A 20,309-nucleotide genomic window follows, 5' to 3' on the forward strand; every position below is an offset into this window, starting at 1 on the left:
TATATATATATATATAGGGTTTAGAACATGGCCCTGACCACCGGAAGCAGATCAAGATGAACTACACGTCGAATTTCACACGCCTTGCGTAGGAAGCAAGAAAATTAGCAGCCTCGTCGAATTCAAACTATAATAAAGATGGTTGATTTGGGCGAAGGATAGTGAAACTTATAACATAGTAAGCGGTCGAGACAAAGATTAAGCAAGGGTAAACATGTAAGTAGTGCAATCACCAAGGTGGAAAGAGGCATCAGGAAGGGTGCCATGGGCTCTCTTGTTGTCATATCCAGGATAGTCATCCTTGCAGAAGGGCACAGATTGGTTTAGTTTCAGTCCTCCTATCTTGTCTGCTTTCTTCACTAAGTCCCATTTGTCGTAAGGATGGCCTTCTTTGTGAGATATATGAATCTCCCCTCCCTGTTTTTTCAAAAGAAGTTTAGCATTCCTGAGAAAACCCTTCACCAATCTCTTGTTCAACCTGTTGGACACATATTCATTGATCATCAAAAGGTAATACATATAGTTCTTTACGGTACAAATTAGAGAGCAGACAAGTATTTACTGGATCTGGCAGTGGCTTTCTTCCCGGAAGAGAAAGCCAACATGAGGGAAGTTGTAGACAATTCTGTCAAACCTCTGGGTGGAGAGGAAGAAGTGTTGACTCATGGTCTTGGCGTCCACCCCGTACAGCACCAAACAACCCTTTTCTTCAAGCTCCCTCACATTTGTAATTGCATTATTGTACTTGCTATACATCTTCTCTGCAGTTCAGATCATAGCCAATAGTATTGAGTTGGTATTTGTTATCTACGATACAACTAAGGAACATAAAAGGCAAGCTGGAACTGAAATTTGGGACCTTGGGAATCGAGAGAGGTGGCGACCATGTTGCGCGCTGATCCAAAGTGGGTGGCTAGAGAAAGAGCGAAAGAGAAGTCTCCTTCTCCGACCAACAATATCCTATGCCTGGATGAGTAGTGCTTTCTCCATCGCTCTTCCGATTCTTCCTCTGACGATTCATCATCATCTGTTTCCCTTTCTTCAGGGTATTCATCTTCTTCCTCCTTTTTTCCCATTCTGTTTCTGTTGATTTTCCAACCAGTCCACCGATTTTCTAACTAAAACAAAGCGAGCAGTCGAGCACTGAGCATCGCGACCCAAAAATAAATGCTTGGTTCAGAAATCAGAATAAAATACATCCTTTACGCTAGAACTTTACACCTTCTAGGAGGACCCTTTTTTATCCCCTTCCCGTCCGACCTTTTATTTTCTCTGATAAAAGTAACTCACTCTCCACAGTCTCCAGTACAGGGTTGACTGTCAATTATGGCCTAATAAAGGCTTTGCTTTCTCCGTAAAATACGTTTGGACTTTCATTTCCCAATTTCGAAAACCATTTCTCTTCAATTTTTCTTCCAGTTCTGAAGATTTCTGAAGATTTGTACCAGGAATGAAGGTACCATGTTATGGTTTATACTGATCTGCTTGATATCGGAGTCACATATCGTCCGCTAAACTGCATATTGTTAAGCCAACTACTCGCTACTCGGAACCAATCGAACAACAAACTTATTTACAATCATAAAACTCGCCACTGTCTAAGGTCATAAAGTTTGAAGGTCCTCTAAGAAAACTTAAACAAAAACATAAGTAGGTCATGCTGCCTGTCTACCCCGGAAAATCCACAAAGCAGGATCCATCATATTAGTGCTCCGATGGCATCTAGAAGCCTGCATTGTATCACCAGAATACTCTATTAATCATGCTGAATATGAAACAGCCATATAAGCTCAATTACAGCGGAAATTAATTGCTTAGCAGCGATCCCAACCTATTACAGAAATCATGACACTATTCCTTCTTTTTAAGCTTAGCTAGCTCACTCAAAACATCACTGACGGGGTCATCGAGCATAATTCTCCTAGCCTGCAAGCAATGAATAATCAAACATTAACAGCTTCTTTCAGTGTTGTAATCAAGATAAGTATTCAAGGGTATAGTGATGGCTGCAGAATGCTTTAGACTTCAAGCAAATAGAATGCTTTGCTTTGGTGAAATGCCAACAAATGAGCAGAATTTGTAAGCATTACTCAAAAAAAAAATAAAATCAGTAGGCATAATGCTGATGAGTAGAATTCAGTAACCTAACAATTCCATAGGGAACTGAAATTCGAAATATTATAATACAGAGCTCCAAGCAGAATGCTTGCATAGAAATGATACCAACATAGATTTTTATAGAATTTGTCTCTTAATATAGCAACACATTGGTTAGTAACTTAGTATTTAGTAGAATGGAAAGTTTAGGAGAGTTCAAGAGACAAGAAAATGTTTAATTGAGACATTGTATCACAACAAATCAGCACAAGAAAGGCAAATACTCATCAGACTCAGGAAACTTTCCTCTAGCACCACAAACAGTATTCAACAAAAGATCAATTAAAGGAATAATAATAGTGCTCTAGTTTTGTAATAAATTTTATTCCTAGGAAGAATAATACAGTTGATAACAGAAAAAAGAAACAAAAGACCAGCAGAACAAGTAATTGGCTCTATATTCATTGCATGAGGCTACAAAGGAAACATCAACTTTACTTGTAAACTTGCATATTATATTATATACTTCGTCACGAAGAAAAGGGCAAATCAAGTCTACGCTCTGTAAACAAAGTAGTCCACCACAGTTGATTCAAGTGAATAGCTACGTCTGAATTATCAGCAAAGCAACTCATACTGCTACAGATAAATGTACACAATCTGGCCCTCCAATATCGCAAAAGGTGTTTGTACAATATACCCATCAATCAGGGAACATTAACCTTGCTATAATAGACTGAAAGTTATGAACTTGCAAGAAATACCAGTTATGCTAATTTCATCTTAAACGAGCATGAGTAAATTTTTGACGAAAAAGAAGAAGATTCTTGATACATTACACATCTCCTAAGTAGGAGGTCAGTCAAGTACCAAATTCGGTCAACATCCCAAATTCGTACAAAGGTCAACAGATTAGTAGTAACTGAAAAACAACAAAATTAAACGTAATTTACCTTCAAGGATGGGAGTAGAGCGAAAACTTCATCAGCAGTTTCTGGATATACATTGGCAATCACACATATCTGCAGAAGAAATGAATTACAGTCGAGATCAATGCTTAAATATAAGGACAAATACAACTAATAAGGTTGAGATGTAACCTCGCCATCAGTGACACCATATGTTTTGAGATTCCTATTGTACCAGTTAAGAGTTCAACAGCAGTGAAATGTATATGTCTAGAGACTCCAGGAAGAAAACAAGCATATTGAAGCACACAATATGCACAATTAACACGCAACAAAATTTAAAGGAACAAATCAAGGATACTCAAGAACTTGTCTGACAGAGTCGGGATCAGTATAGTGGATGTTCTTTTTGGTGTACTGCAGTCCTCTATCGAATGATCTGAAACCAAACAATTGAGCATATTTAATAAGCGCACAAGAGAACTATGACTGCGATAAACTACCAGTTAGTTACACTGTTAAGTAAGTGATTCTTACACAGGAAGTTTAATGGTAGGATCTTTGGACAATATGACCATCTGATCCTGGATTCCTTGCAAGACATCCGCAGCCTCACAATCCATCAGACATATTGCACCCTTCGGCAGTTCTACATGAAAATATGATCATATCCTACAACTGATAAAAGATTTCCGATTTGATTCAAAACCAAAGCAAATGCTAATGTGGCAAGGTGAATGGTTTACCAGCCTCAACTTTGAGCTGCAGGGGTTCTTGCTCTTTCTTTCCAGCAGCACCATCGGTTTTTCCCCCCTTAGCTGATGAAAATGTTATTCAATATCACAACATATGGAAGATGAAAATGTCAGACCCACAACAAAGAAGAAGAAGAAGTAGATGAATGCAGATGTGAGTAGAATGAAAATGAAAATAGAGAAAAAATCCAACCTTTGGCGGAAGCAGCAGGTGAAGCTGAAACATTGAAAATGGAACAAGAATGATAACAAGCACAAGCATTAGAGGGAAGCTGATGGGAAGAAAGTCAACTAACCTTGAGAGGCAAATTGAACATTTCTCGTCTTCTTGGACTTGGCTGAGCCGTCGTCCTTGCCGCCTTTCGCAGAAGCTGCAGAGAGATAGAGAGTCATGACTTGATTGAGAAAATACAACAATGGAAGGGAAGAAGCAGATCGAGACCATCTTTGAGTGAAGACTTGACTCCAGGAGTAAACCCCTTTCCACCTTTGTCGGACATGGCCGCTCACTCCTGGGGATCTCGTTTGCCCAGAGCAAACCTTATTATTATTATGCCCTGGAAGCAAGGGGCAATCGTGTCTTTTCGGACCATTAATTAAGTAAAAGGAGAGGGAGGCTCCGGAGGGCCTTGTGCGTGCGGCCAGTTATGATCGAGAGAGGGCTCTTCCGATACCAAAGTTAATTGCTTGAATCTCATTAACCGAGGCTGAATTGCATCCCATCGGCCATCATGTACGGAAGATTTAGGAAAGCACAGTCCTTGGAACCCTTCTCAGTGAATGCCGCCAGTGCCCCTGTCCCTATCCCTATCCCTATCCCCGCGGGGCAGATTGGGGAGGGTCACTCGTCCTGGCTGCCCCCGGAGTGGGCAATGGAGCCCCGCCCCGGTGTTTATTTTCTTCAAGTCTTCAAGGACGGCCAGCTTCTTGACCGCATCCCTCTCGATAAGCGCCGCAACATCTTCGGCCGCCAGTCTCTTACCTGTGATCATGTGCTCGATCATCAGTCTGTTTCCCGCCAGCATGCTGCTCTTGTTCCTCACAAGAACGGAAGGTCTTCACTTTCTCACCCCCCCCCCTCTTTTACTCTCTTTCAATGGAATCCCCGATTGCTTGTTCACTTGAATAGTGGTCTCTTTTACACAAGTCCTGATTGAGTCTTACAAACCAAGCGCATTTAACATCTATGATTCCATTCATCATCTATGTTTCCTGATATTTCCTGCATTTAGTCTGGTTTCATGTCATTTACTAGCTTGTTTCTTTCCCACAGCATATATGTAATTGATTTGGGTTCTGCGCACGGTACTTTTGTTGCAAATGAACGCGTCACTAAGGATACCCCTGTTGAGCTTGAAGTGGGGCAGTCTTTGCGGTTTGCTGCATCTACTAGAGTTTATGTCTTGAGAAAGAATGATGCAGCTCTTTTTCATCGTCCTCCACTGCCTTCCGAGCTTGACCTGCCACCACCGCCTGACCCATCTGATGAAGAAGCTGTTGTCGCTTATAATACACTTTTTAATCGGTATGGTCTGACCAAGTTGAGCAAACTGCCTAGACCCGATGAGTCAGCTAACTCAGCAAACAAAAATGGTGGCACCCAGCGGCTGGAGAGAGCCTCTAAGAGACCTAAGAAGGCAAGAGTATCGTTCAGGGATCAAGTTGGGGGAGAGTTGGTTCAAATTGTTGGTATATCAGATGGTGTGGATGTAGACACAGAACCTGGTCCAATAGGTGTTAAAGAAGGGCAAAGTCTTGTTGGAAAATATGGATCCCTTGTGCAGTCTACAGTAATACCCAAAGGGAAGGAGCAATCATCTGCCAATGAAGCGAATACTAACCAAAAAGGGATGACTGAAAAATTACAACAGGTCTTAAATAGAGTCAAATCTGCTCCAAAAGATGGGATATATGATGACCTTTATGGAGAATTTCATTCAGGAAAATTGGGCACTTCCTGGGCTTATCCTTCAATTACCGCCTCTCCGAGTAAAGACTCTGATGAAAAGCCATCAAATGCAAACAAAGGAATTAACTCGGGCCATGTTGATGATGACTATGATGATTTATTTGGAGACTGACTGAAGCAAGAACTCATAGATGGATTGTTTTATTCTCCTCTTCCTGGTTTCGAGAATGGTTTGGAGGTTGGATAGCTGCAACCCATGAAATTTGTACGGTCTTGCTTCCCCTGTGGATGGGATTTTTGTTGTAATTCATCAACAAATTTCTTTGTATTGGCACATCTCTGAGTCATAATTTCCAAGCCAGTTAGTGTCTGAGATTGTGGATTTGAAACTGTATAACCATGGACGGGATGGAAAGGCTGTATTTGATGCTGCCAGGTATGTCATTCATTAACTCATTTTCAAATCTGACATGATGTGTTTATGGTGGTGCGAGTTTGGTGTGAGATGCTTATTTTTTGTTCTTTTTTTCTTTTCTTGATAATGATATTGCAAAGGGGTCTTTGTAGTATGATGCAGTATCTCGCTCTATATGCATGTCAAACTATGGATTGTTGAACATCTTTAGCATATTTGGTGTTGTCGAAACCAGGTACTAGAACATACATGAAGGCAGAATCGATGTGTGTGGAAAAGAGATAGGTTGGCATTTTGAATAGGTTATAAAAATTTAGATGTGCAACTCGTGAAATTATATTGGAAACCACAAAAATTCCTGACAGTAGGAGATGTTTCATGTATGTATGTTGTTATAGGGCTCTAACAATACACACACACCGCACACCACACACACACAGACTCAGAACACAAGCATGTAGTCTAGTGTAGACTTAAATATATGAGAAATAAGAATTCGTCAAAAGTGAGATGGTACTAATAGAAGGAGAATCTGGTAGAGGCATATACGTCAAAGGAGATATGTGTAATATGACCCTGCAGACTGCAAGTGCAATCAAGCAGTGTGTCCCTATTGTGGAATGAGGCATGGACAATGTGGTATTGTGGTGTACCCAACTGAACCTGATTGCCAAAATTTGGAAGATCCTTGCTTTTTGGAGAATTCAGTACTAGCTAGGGCCATTGTGATAGAGTAGAGAATGACTAGTCCCATATAGCAAGTAAACCTGAGGCTATGATTTTACATGATCTGCACATGCAGATGCAACTGTGAAATGAAGTTGACATTATACAGTCTGTTTGCAGCAGTGAAATAGAAGATATTAATATGTAGTAGCTTTCTTCATTTAGAGTTTAATCATGTTTCTTGTTATGATCAATAGTTTATATGCTATATATGGGTTTGCATTTGAACAGTCATGTATGCATCCGCTCCTAATAGAGAAGAGTAGGGAAGACCTTATAGAGGGAAAAAGTTGCTGGGTTTGGGAACTTTGTGGTTGCGGTGAGGTAATTGTAATACCATTAGAAAGTGTCGAAGCAAGAAACGATAAAGGCCCATAATACGCACGTCCACAATTTGGAATGATCATTTGTTGATGCATAATTGTGTAGGTACCTGACAACAGGAAGAGTATGAAAGGGCACATTGTGTTGGCCTCTTGCACAGACTAAGCTTTGGTAATGGACAATGATAACGAAATCGGATCAGATAAATAAGAGACTGGAAAGTGTGTCAATGTACTTGAATCAAACATTAGTTGATGATATCATGTTAGACCAGCTGATCATCGTAATAATAATATACTTGGATCAATTAAGGTAGCTGTAAGCAAGTTAATCAGGGATCAAATCAAGCTTGGCTTAGAGTGCGTAAGCCGGTGGATCATGTTTCAACACTGAAGGGATTGAAGGGACTGGGTGGGGCATGAGTGTCTCCAATTTAGGTCGATAATCAATCAAGAGTCAAGAGTGATATACACGTTGCACACGATGTGGAATGTGCCCGTGTAAAACTGAACTCTACCATCTGTACATGAAGGTCGACACTTTGGACCCTCTTTTTATTTTTTTATTCTTCAAGGTCAATGACTCGGAGAGTCGAGAGTGGAAGGAAGGAAGGAAATACATGTCTGAGTGCGGCCTTGAAAGCAACCGAGATGGCCATACCATGAGTGTGTGTATGAGAATCAAGCAGAGGTAGAGGAGGAGACACGTTGGCGACATGCAAATCAAGGGGAACCCAACTCTTCTGAAAGAGAAGAAGAAGAATATTATCTATATAGTGGAGGGAAGCATGATGATGAACACACTGCAGGATCTTTCTATTCTGGATATCAAATATTCACTAATAACTTGTAGACACTGGAAGGGTCGAAGGGACTGGAGTAGATTGCTTAACCTATAACTGGCTACTTTTTTAAAGGGAATGGTCCTACCTGATGAGCAAGAAGCACTAGCATTGGTCTTATTTTCGCGGCCACTTACCACTTGCATATGCCTTTTGTTTTTGTTTTCATTTTGTTAAACTCAATTTCCGATTGAGCTCAAGCAGTGCAGGTAAACAGGAACTGCGTCTCAAAATTACTTATGATACCCTTCGTTCCTACCAGAAGAGCCAGACTGCTGCTCGATGATGTTCGTTTATAACCTAGCAACCTTGTTTTTCATTCCATTCATCTACTCATGCAGACATGATATATTAATCATTTTTGCTTTTCATGCATTACCATGTTGACTAATCCCAACCACCCCCACACACACTCTCTCTTTCTCCTTTCTCTTTGTAGCCTGCTAGCTAGCTAGCTCAGTATCTCCCTCCCCACAACATCAATCAAGCTAAATCGATCATTTAGTTTCTTTGGTCAGTAGTACTTCTATCTCTCACTCATGTGATGCTTGCTAGCTCTTGATCTATTTCATTCTAGCCAACACATACGTACTCGCTTATAATTATTAACTCCATCATCAGCTCGATCTCTCTGTCTCCCTCTTACCCGCTATCATTCCATCTCGATTGATCTGCCTTAATTTCCTCCGAGTATTATATATATGCATGCATATCTGCGTTTCTGCATGCTCATTATTTGGAACCAATAAGCCCTGGCCTCCAGCTGACGAAGTAGCTATATATCTCCTGCTTGCTGGCCGTCATGCCCTCATCAGTTACCAACGATCACCCGAGTAATCAACTATTAAGTGATTCCACTCTGGCATCTGCACTTGCTTGCTGCAATTATATATCTTGATCGATCAGTGACTCATCACTTGGACTCTTGTAGTTTAGCTTCGTAGTTGCTTTGACGTTGATCCCCTGCAAAATGCTGCTGCTGCTGCTGGCTTGGAATTCAATTACTTCATTCCTTTATTGTCGGTACGTTCTTTCATCAGGCTTAATTTATCATTCGATCTGATGCAGTCCTGGAATAGCCGGACTGCTGTTAACTAGAATTCTATTTCCATAATACGCAAGAGAGAGATTGACGTGGTAATATATGAAATTCATCGAAACATTCTGCATAACTCGCTTTTGTTGCTTATATGTTGTAATTGGTAAGAATAACCAGAACAAAATGCTAAATTTATTCGGAAACTCGATCACAGTTGCTTGGCTAGCTTTTCAGGCTGTAATACGGATGAAATTTAGAAAGAAAGATTCTGCACTTACTTTGGTAGCCAGCTAGATGTTAAATATGTAATGTCTAAAATATACTGTGAACCAGACATGCTTTTTCTTACATGTACATATAAATCCAGTAAATCAGCCAAAAAGTGGAAGAAAGAAAATTCGAAGAGATCATATGGACAAATAGAAATGAACAAAACCTTCTGTAGGTTATGCAGGGGTCAAAAGAGAAGGCTGCATGAAATAGCTAAAGAGAGAGCTAGCGAGCATTTGGTGATCAATTGGCGTCCACTTAATTAATTATCTCCCCAAATACTTCAATGATATATATGCATTTATATAGGCCGCACTTGTACTCATACATGGCCATATCATATAGAATTAATGTTCGATCGTGTGTATTACTTAAATCATGATGAGCAAGGCTGACCTAATTCACTTTAATATGGCTACTTTTTTTCTTTCAAATATGATGCGGGATCTAGCTATACCTTTAAGAAAAGTGTGTTGCAAGGCTTCTGCTGCCTACATAAGAGTTGATAATATACTATGCAATGCATGGGTGCTGTGTTTCTTTATCACCTGTTATCTGGGAAAGCACAGACCACAGTGGCCTCAGCTCAGGTCTTCTGCCAATCAGTGCTGACAAGTTATATATGGTTAAATGGCTTCTGGCAGCTGATACGATGATCATGATCGATATCATCATATCCTCAATTCAAGCTAATACTTCCCTTCACACTTTCCTTTCTTGTTCTATGCTATGTGTCATAAGTGGATTATTTATAGGTAAGGCCATGATTCCCATAAATATTTAGTAAACTTGATGAGTGCTAGCTATGTTTTAAGGTGGTCTGTAGAATGAGTGCATGACTCAATCACCTGGAAATGGATCATCTGCTGTAATTAAGATATTCATCGATCTAATATGTTGGTTTTAAATTATGTTTATTTAATAATTAATATCAGTCATTTAGTCCAACTACTAGTACTGGTATTCTGATAGTGAACTCATGAAGTATGTCATGATCAGGTCATCATGTTATAATCCAATAATCAATAAGGTTGGCAAGTCAATAATGCTTGGTTCTTGACTAGTAACGTACGTTATAGGAGGGGATGTCAGTCTCTCAGGGGCTTGAGTTTGAGTCATTGGCAGGATCGGCCCTGGGAATAAATGAGATTCAACAACCTTACAGTAACGTCCAAATATGATTTAATTAGCTAGACGCACTTGTATATTCTACATTTCTCCCAGTAACTCTCTTCTTTGGTTGTTTCATCTCGCAAATATCGAAATTCCCTAACCACAAGTGCAGTACAAACTTGCACACTTGATCTCTTTAATTTCCTCAATAATAATTGTTATTTAGGAGAAACTCCATCTCCTCCTATCTTGCTGTATGAAATAAACGGCTGGCTTTCCCTGCAGGAACAAGATGGATGGTGGTCCTCAAGTCTGCCCTGAACCTTAGTCATTCGATTTCAGGTTTTATGGTGATCGATTAGGTAAGTTCCAAGAGTTTGCCCCTATTTCTATCACACAAATCAATTGATCCAAGCCTAATGCCATATATCTTTTGATTAAATCGGTGTTTGCAACTTTGCATGTACTGATGTACATATAGAGAATGCATTTTTTCTCTTTGCTACATCTTCTATAGGACACTGATATTTCTTAACTAAAGTTATTTCCGATACTGGAGCAAACAGGGTGAAATGCAAGTCTCTATGTTAAATTCACTTTATTTGATCCTATATAAACTCCAAATGTTGGATATTGTACCCTGCTGCACAATGTGATCGACCTTCATGAACACGTTGATTTATATAGAATGCTCTTAGAAAAGAATCTGACCAAATTTAATGAGGTGATATAGAGTTATAGATAGAATCCTTTCAGAAAAATCTGACCTTAACTAATGAGGTGATATATAGAATATTTTTTGAAAATAAAATAAAATGACCTTAATTAATGAGGAAATATATGAATCTCTTTTCAGAAATGTATTTGCATATTGAGCTTATGCTGGAGTATATTTGTTACGTTTTTAGAGAATGTAATATACTAACTTGGAATCTTGGATCATGGTCTTTTTCAATACAATTATTCTCCCCAATTTAGGGTGTCTCAATCTCTTTCTAAATTTATAAATCAACCAAACAGCTCATATGCTGCACCCGGTACTGCTTTGATCATTGGTTAAGAGAATATATACACACATACCAATACAGTCGAAGATGAAGTTTATGAAAATTGGGACTAAGCCGGACACCTTCTACACTGAACGAGCTACCAGGTACTTTGAGCTTATTGATTGTTAGGAGTTTGCGCTTGATAAATTTTCTTCATAGATGAATGTAGAAATGCTTTAAAGGTACATAACAACACAAATAGTGCAGTAATCAAATTGTTGAAAGCAACCTTTATAGTACTCGATTCTTATTATGGAACCAGAATAAATTTATCACTCATTCACTCTAGTACAGCTCACTCACTATGTATAATTCATCTGCAGGTCAGTAGTTTCAGATGTACCCAGCGACCTTCTCATACAAATAAACAACGTCAGTTATCTTCTCCATAAGGTATAAATTGTGTACAGGTCTAAGTGTAGGTGTCATACTGTCATCAAGTAAAGAATGAGATATAGAGTTAATTGTGGCTCTGTTAGCTGCAGTTTCCATTGCTTCCAAAATGTGGGCTGTTACAGCGGCTTTGCTGTGATTCTGGTGATCCGGAAAAAGTAAACATAGAGCTTCACGACATTCCTGGAGGCGAAGAAGCTTTTGAACTATGTGCTAAGTTCTGTTATGGAATTAAAATAAATCTCAGTGCCTATAACTTTGTACCTGCATATAGTGCTGCTAAATTCCTTGGAATGACTGAATCTGTAGACAAGGGAAATTTTGTCCTAAAACTTGAGGCGTTCCTCAACTCATGCATTCTCGAAGGGTGGAAAGACTCCATTGTCACACTAAAAACTACAACTAAGTTGCCTGACTGGTCTGAGAATCTTGGAATCGTCAGAAAGTGCATTGATTCAATTGTTGAGAAAATCTTAACACCTCCACCAAAGGTCTCTTTTATCTTTTATTGTTATTCTCCTTGATTTTACTTTTAGAAAATTAAGTTAGTTTTTTTCCTTGTTTGCTAAAGCTAATGTATGTAATTGGTTATAAATTTGTAAATTCAGGTGACATGGTCATACACGTATACCAGACCTGGTTACAATAAAAAGCATCATCAGTCTGTCCCCAAGGATTGGTGGACAGAGGATATATCAGATCTTGATATAGATCTGTTTCGATGCATAGTTACTGCTGTTGGATCAACCTATATGCTGCCACCACAGCTCATTGGTGAGGCTTTGCACGTCTATGCTTGTCGTTGGCTGCCAGACACTACGAACATTACACTTCCCCTGGATCAAAGTAGTAATTCTAATCAAGACGAGACATTAATGGAAAAGAATCGACGGATTGTTGATAACATTGCTAGTATGATTCCGGGAGATAAAGGATCGGTTTCAGTTGGTTTCTTGCTGAGGCTACTTACTATTGCAAACTATTTAGGAGGAGTGTCTCCAGTGACAAAGACAGAACTCTTGAGAAGATCCAGTCTACAACTTGACGAGGCAACCGTGAATGACCTGCTTTTTCCTTCAAACTCACCTGAATATTATGACATTGACTTGGTATTGGCACTCTTACAAAGTTTCTTGATGATATGGAGAAGACAATCCCCTTCAGCAGCTGCAGAAAACAGCCACCACTTTTTCAGGACAATGAGAAAGGTCGGGAAGATCATTGATTCTTACCTTCAAGTCGTTGCAAGGGACGCCAACATGCCAGTATCAAAAATGGTAACTCTTGCTGAAGCTTTGCCAGATATTGCTAGGGAAGACCATGATGACATCTACAAGGCTATTAACATTTATCTGAAGGTAAATATATAAATACGATCTTTCACCTGGTTACCGTACATGAATCATGTATAGAAGTACAGTTTGCCCTTAAGCAGGTTATGGCATGGGCAATTGACATGCATATATACTTCTCCTGTCTAATTTCATGTTGTGCAATGCAGTTTTCTTGTCACATACTTACCGTAGCTGAATCATGTATCATTAAACTTGTTAGTAGCTATCAATAAGGATGAATATGTAATGCAATTTGCTCTTAAGCAGGTTATGGGCAATCGACATGCATATGCTTCTTCTTCCTTGTTTCTTTAATTTTTGTGTGTTAGTTTTCATGCATATGGTACTTCCTATTTAATATCATGCTGTGGCTTCTCGGTTATATTTATTAAACAGGAGCATTCTGATCTGAGCAAGGCAGACAAGAAGCGCCTGTGCCGCATCTTAGATTGCCAAAAGTTGTCACCCGAGGTACGTGCTCATGCTGTCAAAAATGAGAGGCTGCCATTGAGGATTGTTGTGCAACTCCTCTTCTTTGAGCAAGAGAGAAGTTCCAACTCCAAGGCATTAGCGACACCTCATAGACTACCGGACCAGCTAGAGCAACTTTCCAGCTCAGGAAAACAAACATCAAGTACCAGCAGATCTGATGATCATGCAGTTAAGCTAAGATTGGGTGGAGATGATGAAAAACTCAGTAGGGGGGAGGGCATGAGAAGAACCAATAATGCCGTTTCTGAAACCACTAATGCTACCGGAAAGAGAGATACTTATGAACAAAGCAAGAGATCAGTAGCAAAGTCTGGAGTGGAATTGACGGAAAGAAGGGGTGTGTATAGGGGTGAAATACAAGAAGTGGAAGCAGTAGATATGGGAAGAAAAATCAGGGAGCTGGGAATAATATCAGCTGGGAGCAAGTTGGACGCTCACAAGATGATAAACAAGGGAAGCAGATCATCGGACCATGGCCCTGACAAAGCCAAAGACAGATAACAAACTGTACATGCATCCACATTGATTCTTCTTCCTTTTCTTAATTTGCACATGCACATGAATTTATGTTTTATTGTTGTGGAAAATGCTCCAGGTCTGAACAATGTTTTCTGATACACTAGTCTCAGTGATGCTGTGATAATACAATGTTGTAACTCACCCCTCCCGCATAAAATCTCTGTCCTTTTATTTCGAGATCCAAAGAATCACCACAGATCTTGGTCCTCTTAGATATCTGCACCTTTAAGACAGTTGACTGGTAATCGAATTTAACAGGAAATGTACGCGGTTGAGTAATGAAGTCAATTGGATCATCTGTTTAGACCAGAATAAAATAGACTAACGTATAATTCTACGAACTCATTTATAAATATTATAATAATTCTACGAACAAAAGATGTTTGATCTGAATTATTTTCTTTACATACTTGAGTTAACAGAGGCTAAGTCATTGCAAAACTTTCTTATACAAGTTTCAAACAACCTCATTAAACTACAATTTAAGACTACCGTACCTTTCAAGTTTGAGCTATTTTAAAAGAATGATCACCACTGGCAGTGAGAACTGCTGTTTGGCCTGCAATGGCAAGACCACAATAAGCTGGACCCTGCCGCTTCTGTATCTAACTTAAGATTTGAGGCTCTAATTTTCACATTCCGAAGAGAGATGTTATTGCAGATCTGCATCAGTTATTTGTAACACGGAGCTATTCTACACTCTAGTCCAACTTCTTTCCAAAAGGCACTAAACAGTGTTTCACCAGTCCTGAATCATGCCTGCCTTTTCACTTTGCCATTACTACACAGAAGTGCAACTAGATATAGACTTGGACCTTCAAATACACAAGCCAGTCATATAACTGTCACTGCTCCTCTGCATGCCAAAGCAGTTAGAAGGATTTTGATGATAGCATACCTGACAAGTATTGCACTCAAGCTACTTCTGCCAGGCTTGGCCAGAGATAGATAAATGCCTACAATCCAAGAAATGCATCAAATAACCCACTATCGTGTTCTGAACTCCTTTTCAACAACAGCGAAGGAAACCTTTAGGCGATCTTGCAGATTCTTGAGAACATTTTTTGTAATTCTTTTCTGATGCTTAGTGCTTTTGAGCCACTCAATGCCGAAGGATACTTTTACCTGACACCCTGGTGGTGTTGAGGATGAGTCCTCAATTTGGTATCGGATGTGAACCTGCAAATGATGAAATGGGGCTGGTCAATGACACAGGAAAGGTGGAAAATTACAACAATTACGAGATAGACTAGTTTCAGAATTCTGCTCAGTTCCAAATTTACCGTACATTGAAATAGTCACCAAGCGGAATTGCATGGAGTGTCATGACCTCTTGGAAAAGCCAACCATTTCTATCAGAAAGGCAGGATTTTTGCTGTGTACTAGTCACCTCTCCTTTATATTGGGAAACTCGTTTGTCATATCTGTAATATATTTGCCTCACATAGACATCACCATTCTCTGATTCCCATGGCGTATGAGAATAGTTAAGACAACCAGCCTTCTCCATAACTCTACGATCCAAATCACCTCCACCGAATAGCTCAACGAAGAAATTTGTCTAATTGCAAACAAGACAAATTTGATGGTCAGCAAAGGCATAACTTCAGAAACCACATGAACTACAAGAATTGAACCACAAAGTGTATTTTCATCAGAGTACCAGACACGGGTGATGAATGATCCAGATGGAAACTGTAGTTCAACTAAAAAGGAAGAAGGTGAAAATAGACTGATGCTGATAGATTCATAATTCTAAAGAAGATGCAAATTTACTGAGGTCTAAATATATGAGTGATTATTTGTACTGAAAAAGAAAAAAACAAAAAAGTGTGAATGTATGGTATCAGAACTCACAGGAACTGAATAAGTGGATGAATAAATCTCAGACAGGCTGACATCATCAAGGCCCAAGAAAGTCTCATCAGTTTGGAGGCTCTTGACTTCTGATTCTTCTTCTATTATTTGCACCTTCTGCTCAGGACTCAAAGATCTAGCCTTCCACAGGGCCATAATTGTCCTATTGAGAAACATCAACCACTTTAATGCATGCATCGATGATTGGAAAGTGAAAAGATCCACTGAGATAGGAGTTTCATCTCATAAGCACAAAGAATTGACAGAGATTAATCTAACCAAATAATAGAGACAGAAAAAGCTCAACAGAATTAACATCTCTAAAACGACAAGTGATACCATGATATTCTAGGATGCCCTTTCTATACCTGTTTGCCACATTGAAGGAAACAAAGGACTGAAAGTGGAACTTCAGCCTTCCTTCCTCATCTTGTGTCTTTGCACCATGCCTTGCGTCCACACCTCTACCTTGCCGCAGAGTCATGACTATAGTTGGACTACCCATAGATGACAGAGTTGGAGGAACAATATGAATATCTTCTATATCCTCCCAGAGTAAAAAGAACTTTGTCTTGCGACCAAATAAATTTGCATGGAACCCAATTATTCTCGCAGAGAGAAAAAGGCGGCCCTGGACAGTACATACGATTATTCAGATATCAGATTATGAAGCATATGGCAGTTCACAAGCAAAAAGATAGATCATTTCTCAAGCTATGGTTCAGAAAGAATGAAAAGAAAAATTGTCAGATTAAGGCCATTAAGAAATCAGCAGAGTATAGGGATATCAACGGCACCTGCAGGGGCATTTTTCGTTTCAAGTGACATGTAAAGTCATTGATAAGAAATTCTTCTGGTGGAAGCCCAAAGAGTTTTTGGAATGCCGAATTTGTTTGAGGAGAACGAACAGTTATCTGCAATAGTTTTCACCAAACTGTTGAGTAAGAATACAAAAGGAGTGTAAAACACCACTACTAAAGAAGAAGAAGAAGAAGAGGAAGAACATTCATAATGTACATTTCAATGTATTCAACATTCATACCTTCTTTCCAACCTCCTTCTCCATCTTATTTAAAAAGTGATTTACAACATTGCCACCTCTTGTATTGTTTAAGAAAATTCTCAAGTGGAGTTTTGACTGACAAGCTTGGGCTAACTTTCCTCGAAGAGGAATCCACAAATCAGCTAGATCTGATATATTGGTCTTCACAAAATTGATTTCAGCATGTCCCAGAGAAGTAGCTTCATCAAAAGGACCATCAAAATCATAAATCTCCACATCTAGCACAGAAGGAGGCTCATCCATCGCATCAAACTCAAATATTTCTGTGTTAAACCAATAAAAGATTAGTTAAATTCTTGTAAAATGTTGCGATAAATAAGGTGTACTCTAAATTTTTTTAAACCAAGCTGTCGTGAAGCAACTATGCAAAGTAGTTATGCAAAGAGAACTCAGTTAGCAAAAAATAAAAAATCACCATTCCACATAGGGTTGCATTTTTGAAACTTGATTGAGCTAGTTCTAGTTTTTCCATTGCAAGTAAACACCACGTATGGATCAGAGAACCCGCTTGAATCAACAGCTGCTATATTACTTCCTTCAATTAAGGCAACAGTTAACAACCAACCATCTCCTCGAGCTTTGACTCCATGATCACTGCCTGTCATCAGATATACAAATGATGGAAACCATGAGAAGATCATGCCAAATTTAGTCTGTATATTAATAGAAGGGGGAGAAAAGATGAGCCAGAAAAGGCAGGAGTTGACCAAAACATAAGGACAAATACACTTATTGATTCAAAAATGCGGGAAATTGCTGGTTAGTTGAAATAACCTGGCTGTCTAGGTAGAGTAATAGCAATCTATCCAACACACTCGGAACATGAGAAAAATAAAATTCATTTTGTGATACAGATACATCATGCTCAACTAGAGAAATGTAAATAGCTAGGCAAAATGAGTGTTTAATAAATAAGGAGGAGCAACCATTGAAAAGTGATGTTACCTTTCTGAACCCTGGCCTGCATAAAGCGGGAGATCAAACCCAGCACACGTTCTCCTTGAAGTACCAGAACACCACAAACAATGAATTCACCTAGTGAATCTGGCAAGTCAAGCCCAACAAACTCCAGCCCTTGAATAGTGCTGGGTGTAGCCAGCCAAATGTGTACCAGCATATAAAACCCAATGAAAAATGTGGAGACCACAGTGAAATTAGCAAAATATTGCACTGCCAGCTTCCAATCAGACTGGGGTTCAGCCTGTAGTGATGCCAAAACCTGGTCCTTATTGGATCCAAGGTCTTTTGAATCAGCTGGCTTAACATTCTGCGATAATAAAGTAGCATACTGCTCATAACTGTCCTTTAAACCTTGGCGAGCTCCATTTTCTATCATTCCTTTCATCATGGTGCTCTGCAGGAAATTCATACGCCAGGATATTACTAAGCGTGTAGATTGTTCTCCTGATGGCAGCTCAGGCCCAGGAGTAATGCAGTAGAGCAACTCGGTCCTAAAAGTTTTCCCATATGGCACATCGGGAGTGTTTACACTTGCTAAAACAGCAAAAACTTTGCCATCAGCTCTGAGATATTGTTGGTCCTCGGTTCCTTTGCAAGCCTTGACTAATTTGCTGGCTGCCTTAATATATGTAACCACTCTTTTCAAGCAGTCGTTTTCAAACTTCCAGGGTCCTTGTTCCAATTCTGTAGTTCCATGCACATCTGCGAGTGCCTTTGGGAAAGTGGAATCGGGCGAAAAGAGTAAAGTGTTAAGGTGCTTGGGCTCAGTGACATACATTTGATCAAGAAGCACTCCTCCTGGTAGGTTGTCAGGGGTTTCAGCAGCCTGGTCCCGTGACTGCATTGTCTTGATAAGTTCTTCAAAAGAAACAGAAGAGGAGGGATCCTCAGAAGGGGCCTCAGACATGTCGACAAGCTCAGTCAAGTCAGCTTTGCTAGAATGGGCAGAAGATATGGAAGCAGGTGGTGCAGCATCAGGATTCTTATTGAACATCTGAACAAGTCGGCCAGCAAGGGATTTCTGGGCAAGACTCTTTTCTTTATCATCCTTGTGGAATGTGACTTCATCCAGCTTCCCTCTCTGAGGGGAAGCCGTATCGGACACGAATGACCTGGAGGGTGATTCGGATCCAATGTCCACATCCCTGCTCTCAGAAGCAGAATCCGAGAATGCATTGTTGGGAGTAAAAGATATATTGAGAAGAATCTCGCCTAATGTCATATATCATGATGATCAAAAACAAAACAAAACAAAACAAAGCCAAACAAAGCGCGGGCAGAAGTAGAACAAAGAGAAATGGGAAGAATTGTACCGCAGTCTCGGTGCTTGGGCTTCTTGCTCTTGGGCTGGAGAGGGTGCCAGGCAGTGTCGAGGCACTTGTTGTGGGAATCAAAGACTTTCGAGACAGGGAATTTGACGCAGCCGACAAAGTCGTCGTTGAAGTACTTGTCTTCGTCCAAAACAGAGATGAGGAGCTCGTCGTTGAGGTCGTCGACTCGGAAGGCGAACTCCTCGCCCCAATAGGGGTTTAAGGTCTTCTTCACCACTTTGGTCTTGAACTTGTGCTTCCCCAGCTTCACCTTCACGTAGGGATCGCTGAGGCCGTTGAGATCCATTGCCGGAAGATCTCGGGCCCCCATGACCTGAACCACCAGCTTCATTGCACCCCAAATTCAGATTGAGAGTGAGATTGTAACTGATCAAAGATTAATTATAGAATAAGAGAGGAATAACGGAATCCCATTTCGTATGGAAATGAAGAAGAAATCTGCGGAGATTGACAATGCCGGTGAATATGGAGTTTGAAAACAAAATACGGATTAAAAACGGAAAGGATGGATGAATGAATGAATGAGATCCCAGCAGTTTTGGGAAAACAAGCAAGGAGCGAGCAACGAATTACATATACAGGTATTATTATCAATGAATCAATGAAAAATGGAAAACTGCTGTTTTGTTTGGCAAGAAAGGAGAGAGATGATGATGATGTTGTTGTTGGAGTTGAAAGCCACGATAAAAAGCAGGGAGACTTTTCGTTCGCTCCTCTTTCCTTTTTTTTCTTTATGTTTTTGTTAATTTGATTCCTGTTTTTTCTCTCGTCTCTCTTTTCAATTTGATATTGCGCGTAGGAGGTTTGACCTTTGGACTTTGTTATTTAAAAAAATATGCAATTTACATTAAGCTCCTTGCCTCATTCTTCATATTGTAGGATTTTGGATTGCGTGTGCATTTAATTAATTAATT

At 39.7% G+C, this 20,309-nt stretch overlaps 5 protein-coding genes across 19 annotated transcripts; 2 read left to right on the forward strand and 3 right to left on the reverse strand.

The window, feature by feature from the left end:
- Positions 1-54: 54 nt before the first annotated feature.
- Positions 55-1,299, reverse strand: LOC126786552 (uncharacterized protein At4g26485-like). The gene is made up of 3 exons (XM_050512400.1): positions 860-1,299; positions 563-761; positions 55-478 (listed from the first exon to the last, which is right to left on the reverse strand). Exons 1-3 carry the CDS (start codon positions 1,074-1,076, stop codon positions 199-201), a joined length of 696 nt encoding a protein of 231 aa, XP_050368357.1. The 5' UTR covers positions 1,077-1,299; the 3' UTR covers positions 55-198.
- A 244-nt stretch (positions 1,300-1,543) lies between these two features.
- On the reverse strand, positions 1,544-4,378 carry LOC126786553 (DNA-directed RNA polymerases IV and V subunit 4-like). Of its 2 annotated transcripts, XM_050512401.1 has the most exons (10): positions 4,203-4,370; positions 4,057-4,131; positions 3,954-3,977; positions 3,752-3,823; positions 3,543-3,654; positions 3,367-3,444; positions 3,198-3,231; positions 3,051-3,119; positions 1,832-1,926; positions 1,544-1,730 (listed from the first exon to the last, which is right to left on the reverse strand). In XM_050512401.1, the coding sequence occupies exons 1-9, from the start codon at positions 4,258-4,260 to the stop codon at positions 1,852-1,854; spliced, it is 597 nt and encodes a 198-aa protein (XP_050368358.1). In that variant the 5' UTR covers positions 4,261-4,370; the 3' UTR covers positions 1,544-1,730; positions 1,832-1,851. The 2 variants fall into 2 exon arrangements, with proteins under 2 accessions (XP_050368358.1, XP_050368360.1); XM_050512403.1 differs by lacking the exon at positions 3,954-3,977 and having other exon boundaries at positions 4,203-4,378.
- Positions 4,379-4,430: 52 nt separating this feature from the next.
- Positions 4,431-7,255, forward strand: LOC126787724 (protein phosphatase 1 regulatory inhibitor subunit PPP1R8 homolog). Of its 2 annotated transcripts, XR_007671260.1 has the most exons (3): positions 4,431-4,814; positions 5,034-6,105; positions 7,240-7,255. XR_007671260.1 is itself a non-coding variant. In XM_050513624.1 (2 exons), exons 1-2 carry the CDS (start codon positions 4,492-4,494, stop codon positions 5,839-5,841), a joined length of 1,131 nt encoding a protein of 376 aa, XP_050369581.1. In that variant the 5' UTR covers positions 4,431-4,491; the 3' UTR covers positions 5,842-6,160. The 2 variants fall into 2 exon arrangements, 1 of the variants encoding a protein (XP_050369581.1); XM_050513624.1 differs by lacking the exon at positions 7,240-7,255 and having other exon boundaries at positions 5,034-6,160.
- A 688-nt stretch (positions 7,256-7,943) lies between these two features.
- Positions 7,944-14,385, forward strand: LOC126789476 (BTB/POZ domain-containing protein At5g47800). 12 transcript variants are annotated; one of them, XM_050515640.1, is made up of 8 exons: positions 7,944-8,823; positions 8,907-8,998; positions 10,683-10,759; positions 11,376-11,550; positions 11,770-11,839; positions 11,926-12,330; positions 12,448-13,197; positions 13,570-14,385. In XM_050515640.1, the coding sequence occupies exons 4-8, from the start codon at positions 11,492-11,494 to the stop codon at positions 14,164-14,166; spliced, it is 1,881 nt and encodes a 626-aa protein (XP_050371597.1). In that variant the 5' UTR covers positions 7,944-8,823; positions 8,907-8,998; positions 10,683-10,759; positions 11,376-11,491; the 3' UTR covers positions 14,167-14,385. The 12 variants fall into 12 exon arrangements, with proteins under 12 accessions (XP_050371597.1, XP_050371596.1, XP_050371591.1 ...); XM_050515634.1 differs by having other exon boundaries at positions 7,945-8,823; positions 9,736-10,759; positions 11,418-11,550; XM_050515631.1 differs by having other exon boundaries at positions 7,945-8,823; positions 11,418-11,550.
- Positions 14,386-14,506: 121 nt separating this feature from the next.
- On the reverse strand, positions 14,507-20,131 carry LOC126789475 (C2 and GRAM domain-containing protein At1g03370). 2 transcript variants are annotated; one of them, XR_007671528.1, is made up of 10 exons: positions 19,378-20,131; positions 18,050-19,276; positions 17,520-17,702; positions 17,084-17,367; positions 16,839-16,955; positions 16,410-16,672; positions 16,042-16,204; positions 15,473-15,745; positions 15,083-15,363; positions 14,507-14,999 (listed from the first exon to the last, which is right to left on the reverse strand). XR_007671528.1 is itself a non-coding variant. In XM_050515628.1 (9 exons), exons 1-9 carry the CDS (start codon positions 19,724-19,726, stop codon positions 15,172-15,174), a joined length of 3,051 nt encoding a protein of 1,016 aa, XP_050371585.1. In that variant the 5' UTR covers positions 19,727-20,131; the 3' UTR covers positions 14,507-15,171. The 2 variants fall into 2 exon arrangements, 1 of the variants encoding a protein (XP_050371585.1); XM_050515628.1 differs by having other exon boundaries at positions 14,507-15,363.
- Between the last annotated feature and the right edge of the window lie 178 nt (positions 20,132-20,309).

The sequence above is a fragment of the Argentina anserina genome, chromosome 3 (assembly GCF_933775445.1).
Source record: "Argentina anserina chromosome 3, drPotAnse1.1, whole genome shotgun sequence".
Lineage (NCBI taxonomy): Eukaryota > Viridiplantae > Streptophyta > Magnoliopsida > Rosales > Rosaceae > Argentina > Argentina anserina.

Coding starts and splice junctions, on each gene's coding strand:
- LOC126786553 (XM_050512401.1), bottom strand. CDS start 4,260: ATGTCCGACAAAGGTGGAAAGGGGTTTACTCCTGGAGTCAAGTCTTCA. Junction 3,978..4,056: donor TGTTCAATTTGCCTCTCAAG/GTTAGTTGACTT, acceptor TCAATGTTTCAG/CTTCACCTGCTGCTTCCGCC. Junction 3,232..3,366: donor TCTGTCAGACAAGTTCTTGA/GTATCCTTGATT, acceptor CTGGTACAATAG/GAATCTCAAAACATATGGTG.
- LOC126789475 (XM_050515628.1), bottom strand. CDS start 19,726: ATGAAGCTGGTGGTTCAGGTCATGGGGGCCCGAGATCTTCCGGCAATG. Junction 16,673..16,838: donor AACGAAAAATGCCCCTGCAG/GTGCCGTTGATA, acceptor TGTACTGTCCAG/GGCCGCCTTTTTCTCTCTGC. Junction 16,205..16,409: donor TCCTTCAATGTGGCAAACAG/GTATAGAAAGGG, acceptor GTTTCTCAATAG/GACAATTATGGCCCTGTGGA.
- LOC126789476 (XM_050515639.1), top strand. CDS start 11,492: ATGAAGTTTATGAAAATTGGGACTAAGCCGGACACCTTCTACACTGAA. Junction 11,551..11,769: donor TACACTGAACGAGCTACCAG/GTACTTTGAGCT, acceptor ATTCATCTGCAG/GTCAGTAGTTTCAGATGTAC. Junction 12,331..12,447: donor TCTTAACACCTCCACCAAAG/GTCTCTTTTATC, acceptor TTGTAAATTCAG/GTGACATGGTCATACACGTA.
- LOC126786552 (XM_050512400.1), bottom strand. CDS start 1,076: ATGGGAAAAAAGGAGGAAGAAGATGAATACCCTGAAGAAAGGGAAACA. Junction 762..859: donor CACCTCTCTCGATTCCCAAG/GTCCCAAATTTC, acceptor TCTGAACTGCAG/AGAAGATGTATAGCAAGTAC. Junction 479..562: donor GAAAGCCACTGCCAGATCCA/GTAAATACTTGT, acceptor TGTGTCCAACAG/GTTGAACAAGAGATTGGTGA.
- LOC126787724 (XM_050513624.1), top strand. CDS start 4,492: ATGTACGGAAGATTTAGGAAAGCACAGTCCTTGGAACCCTTCTCAGTG. Junction 4,815..5,033: donor GTTCCTCACAAGAACGGAAG/GTCTTCACTTTC, acceptor TCTTTCCCACAG/CATATATGTAATTGATTTGG.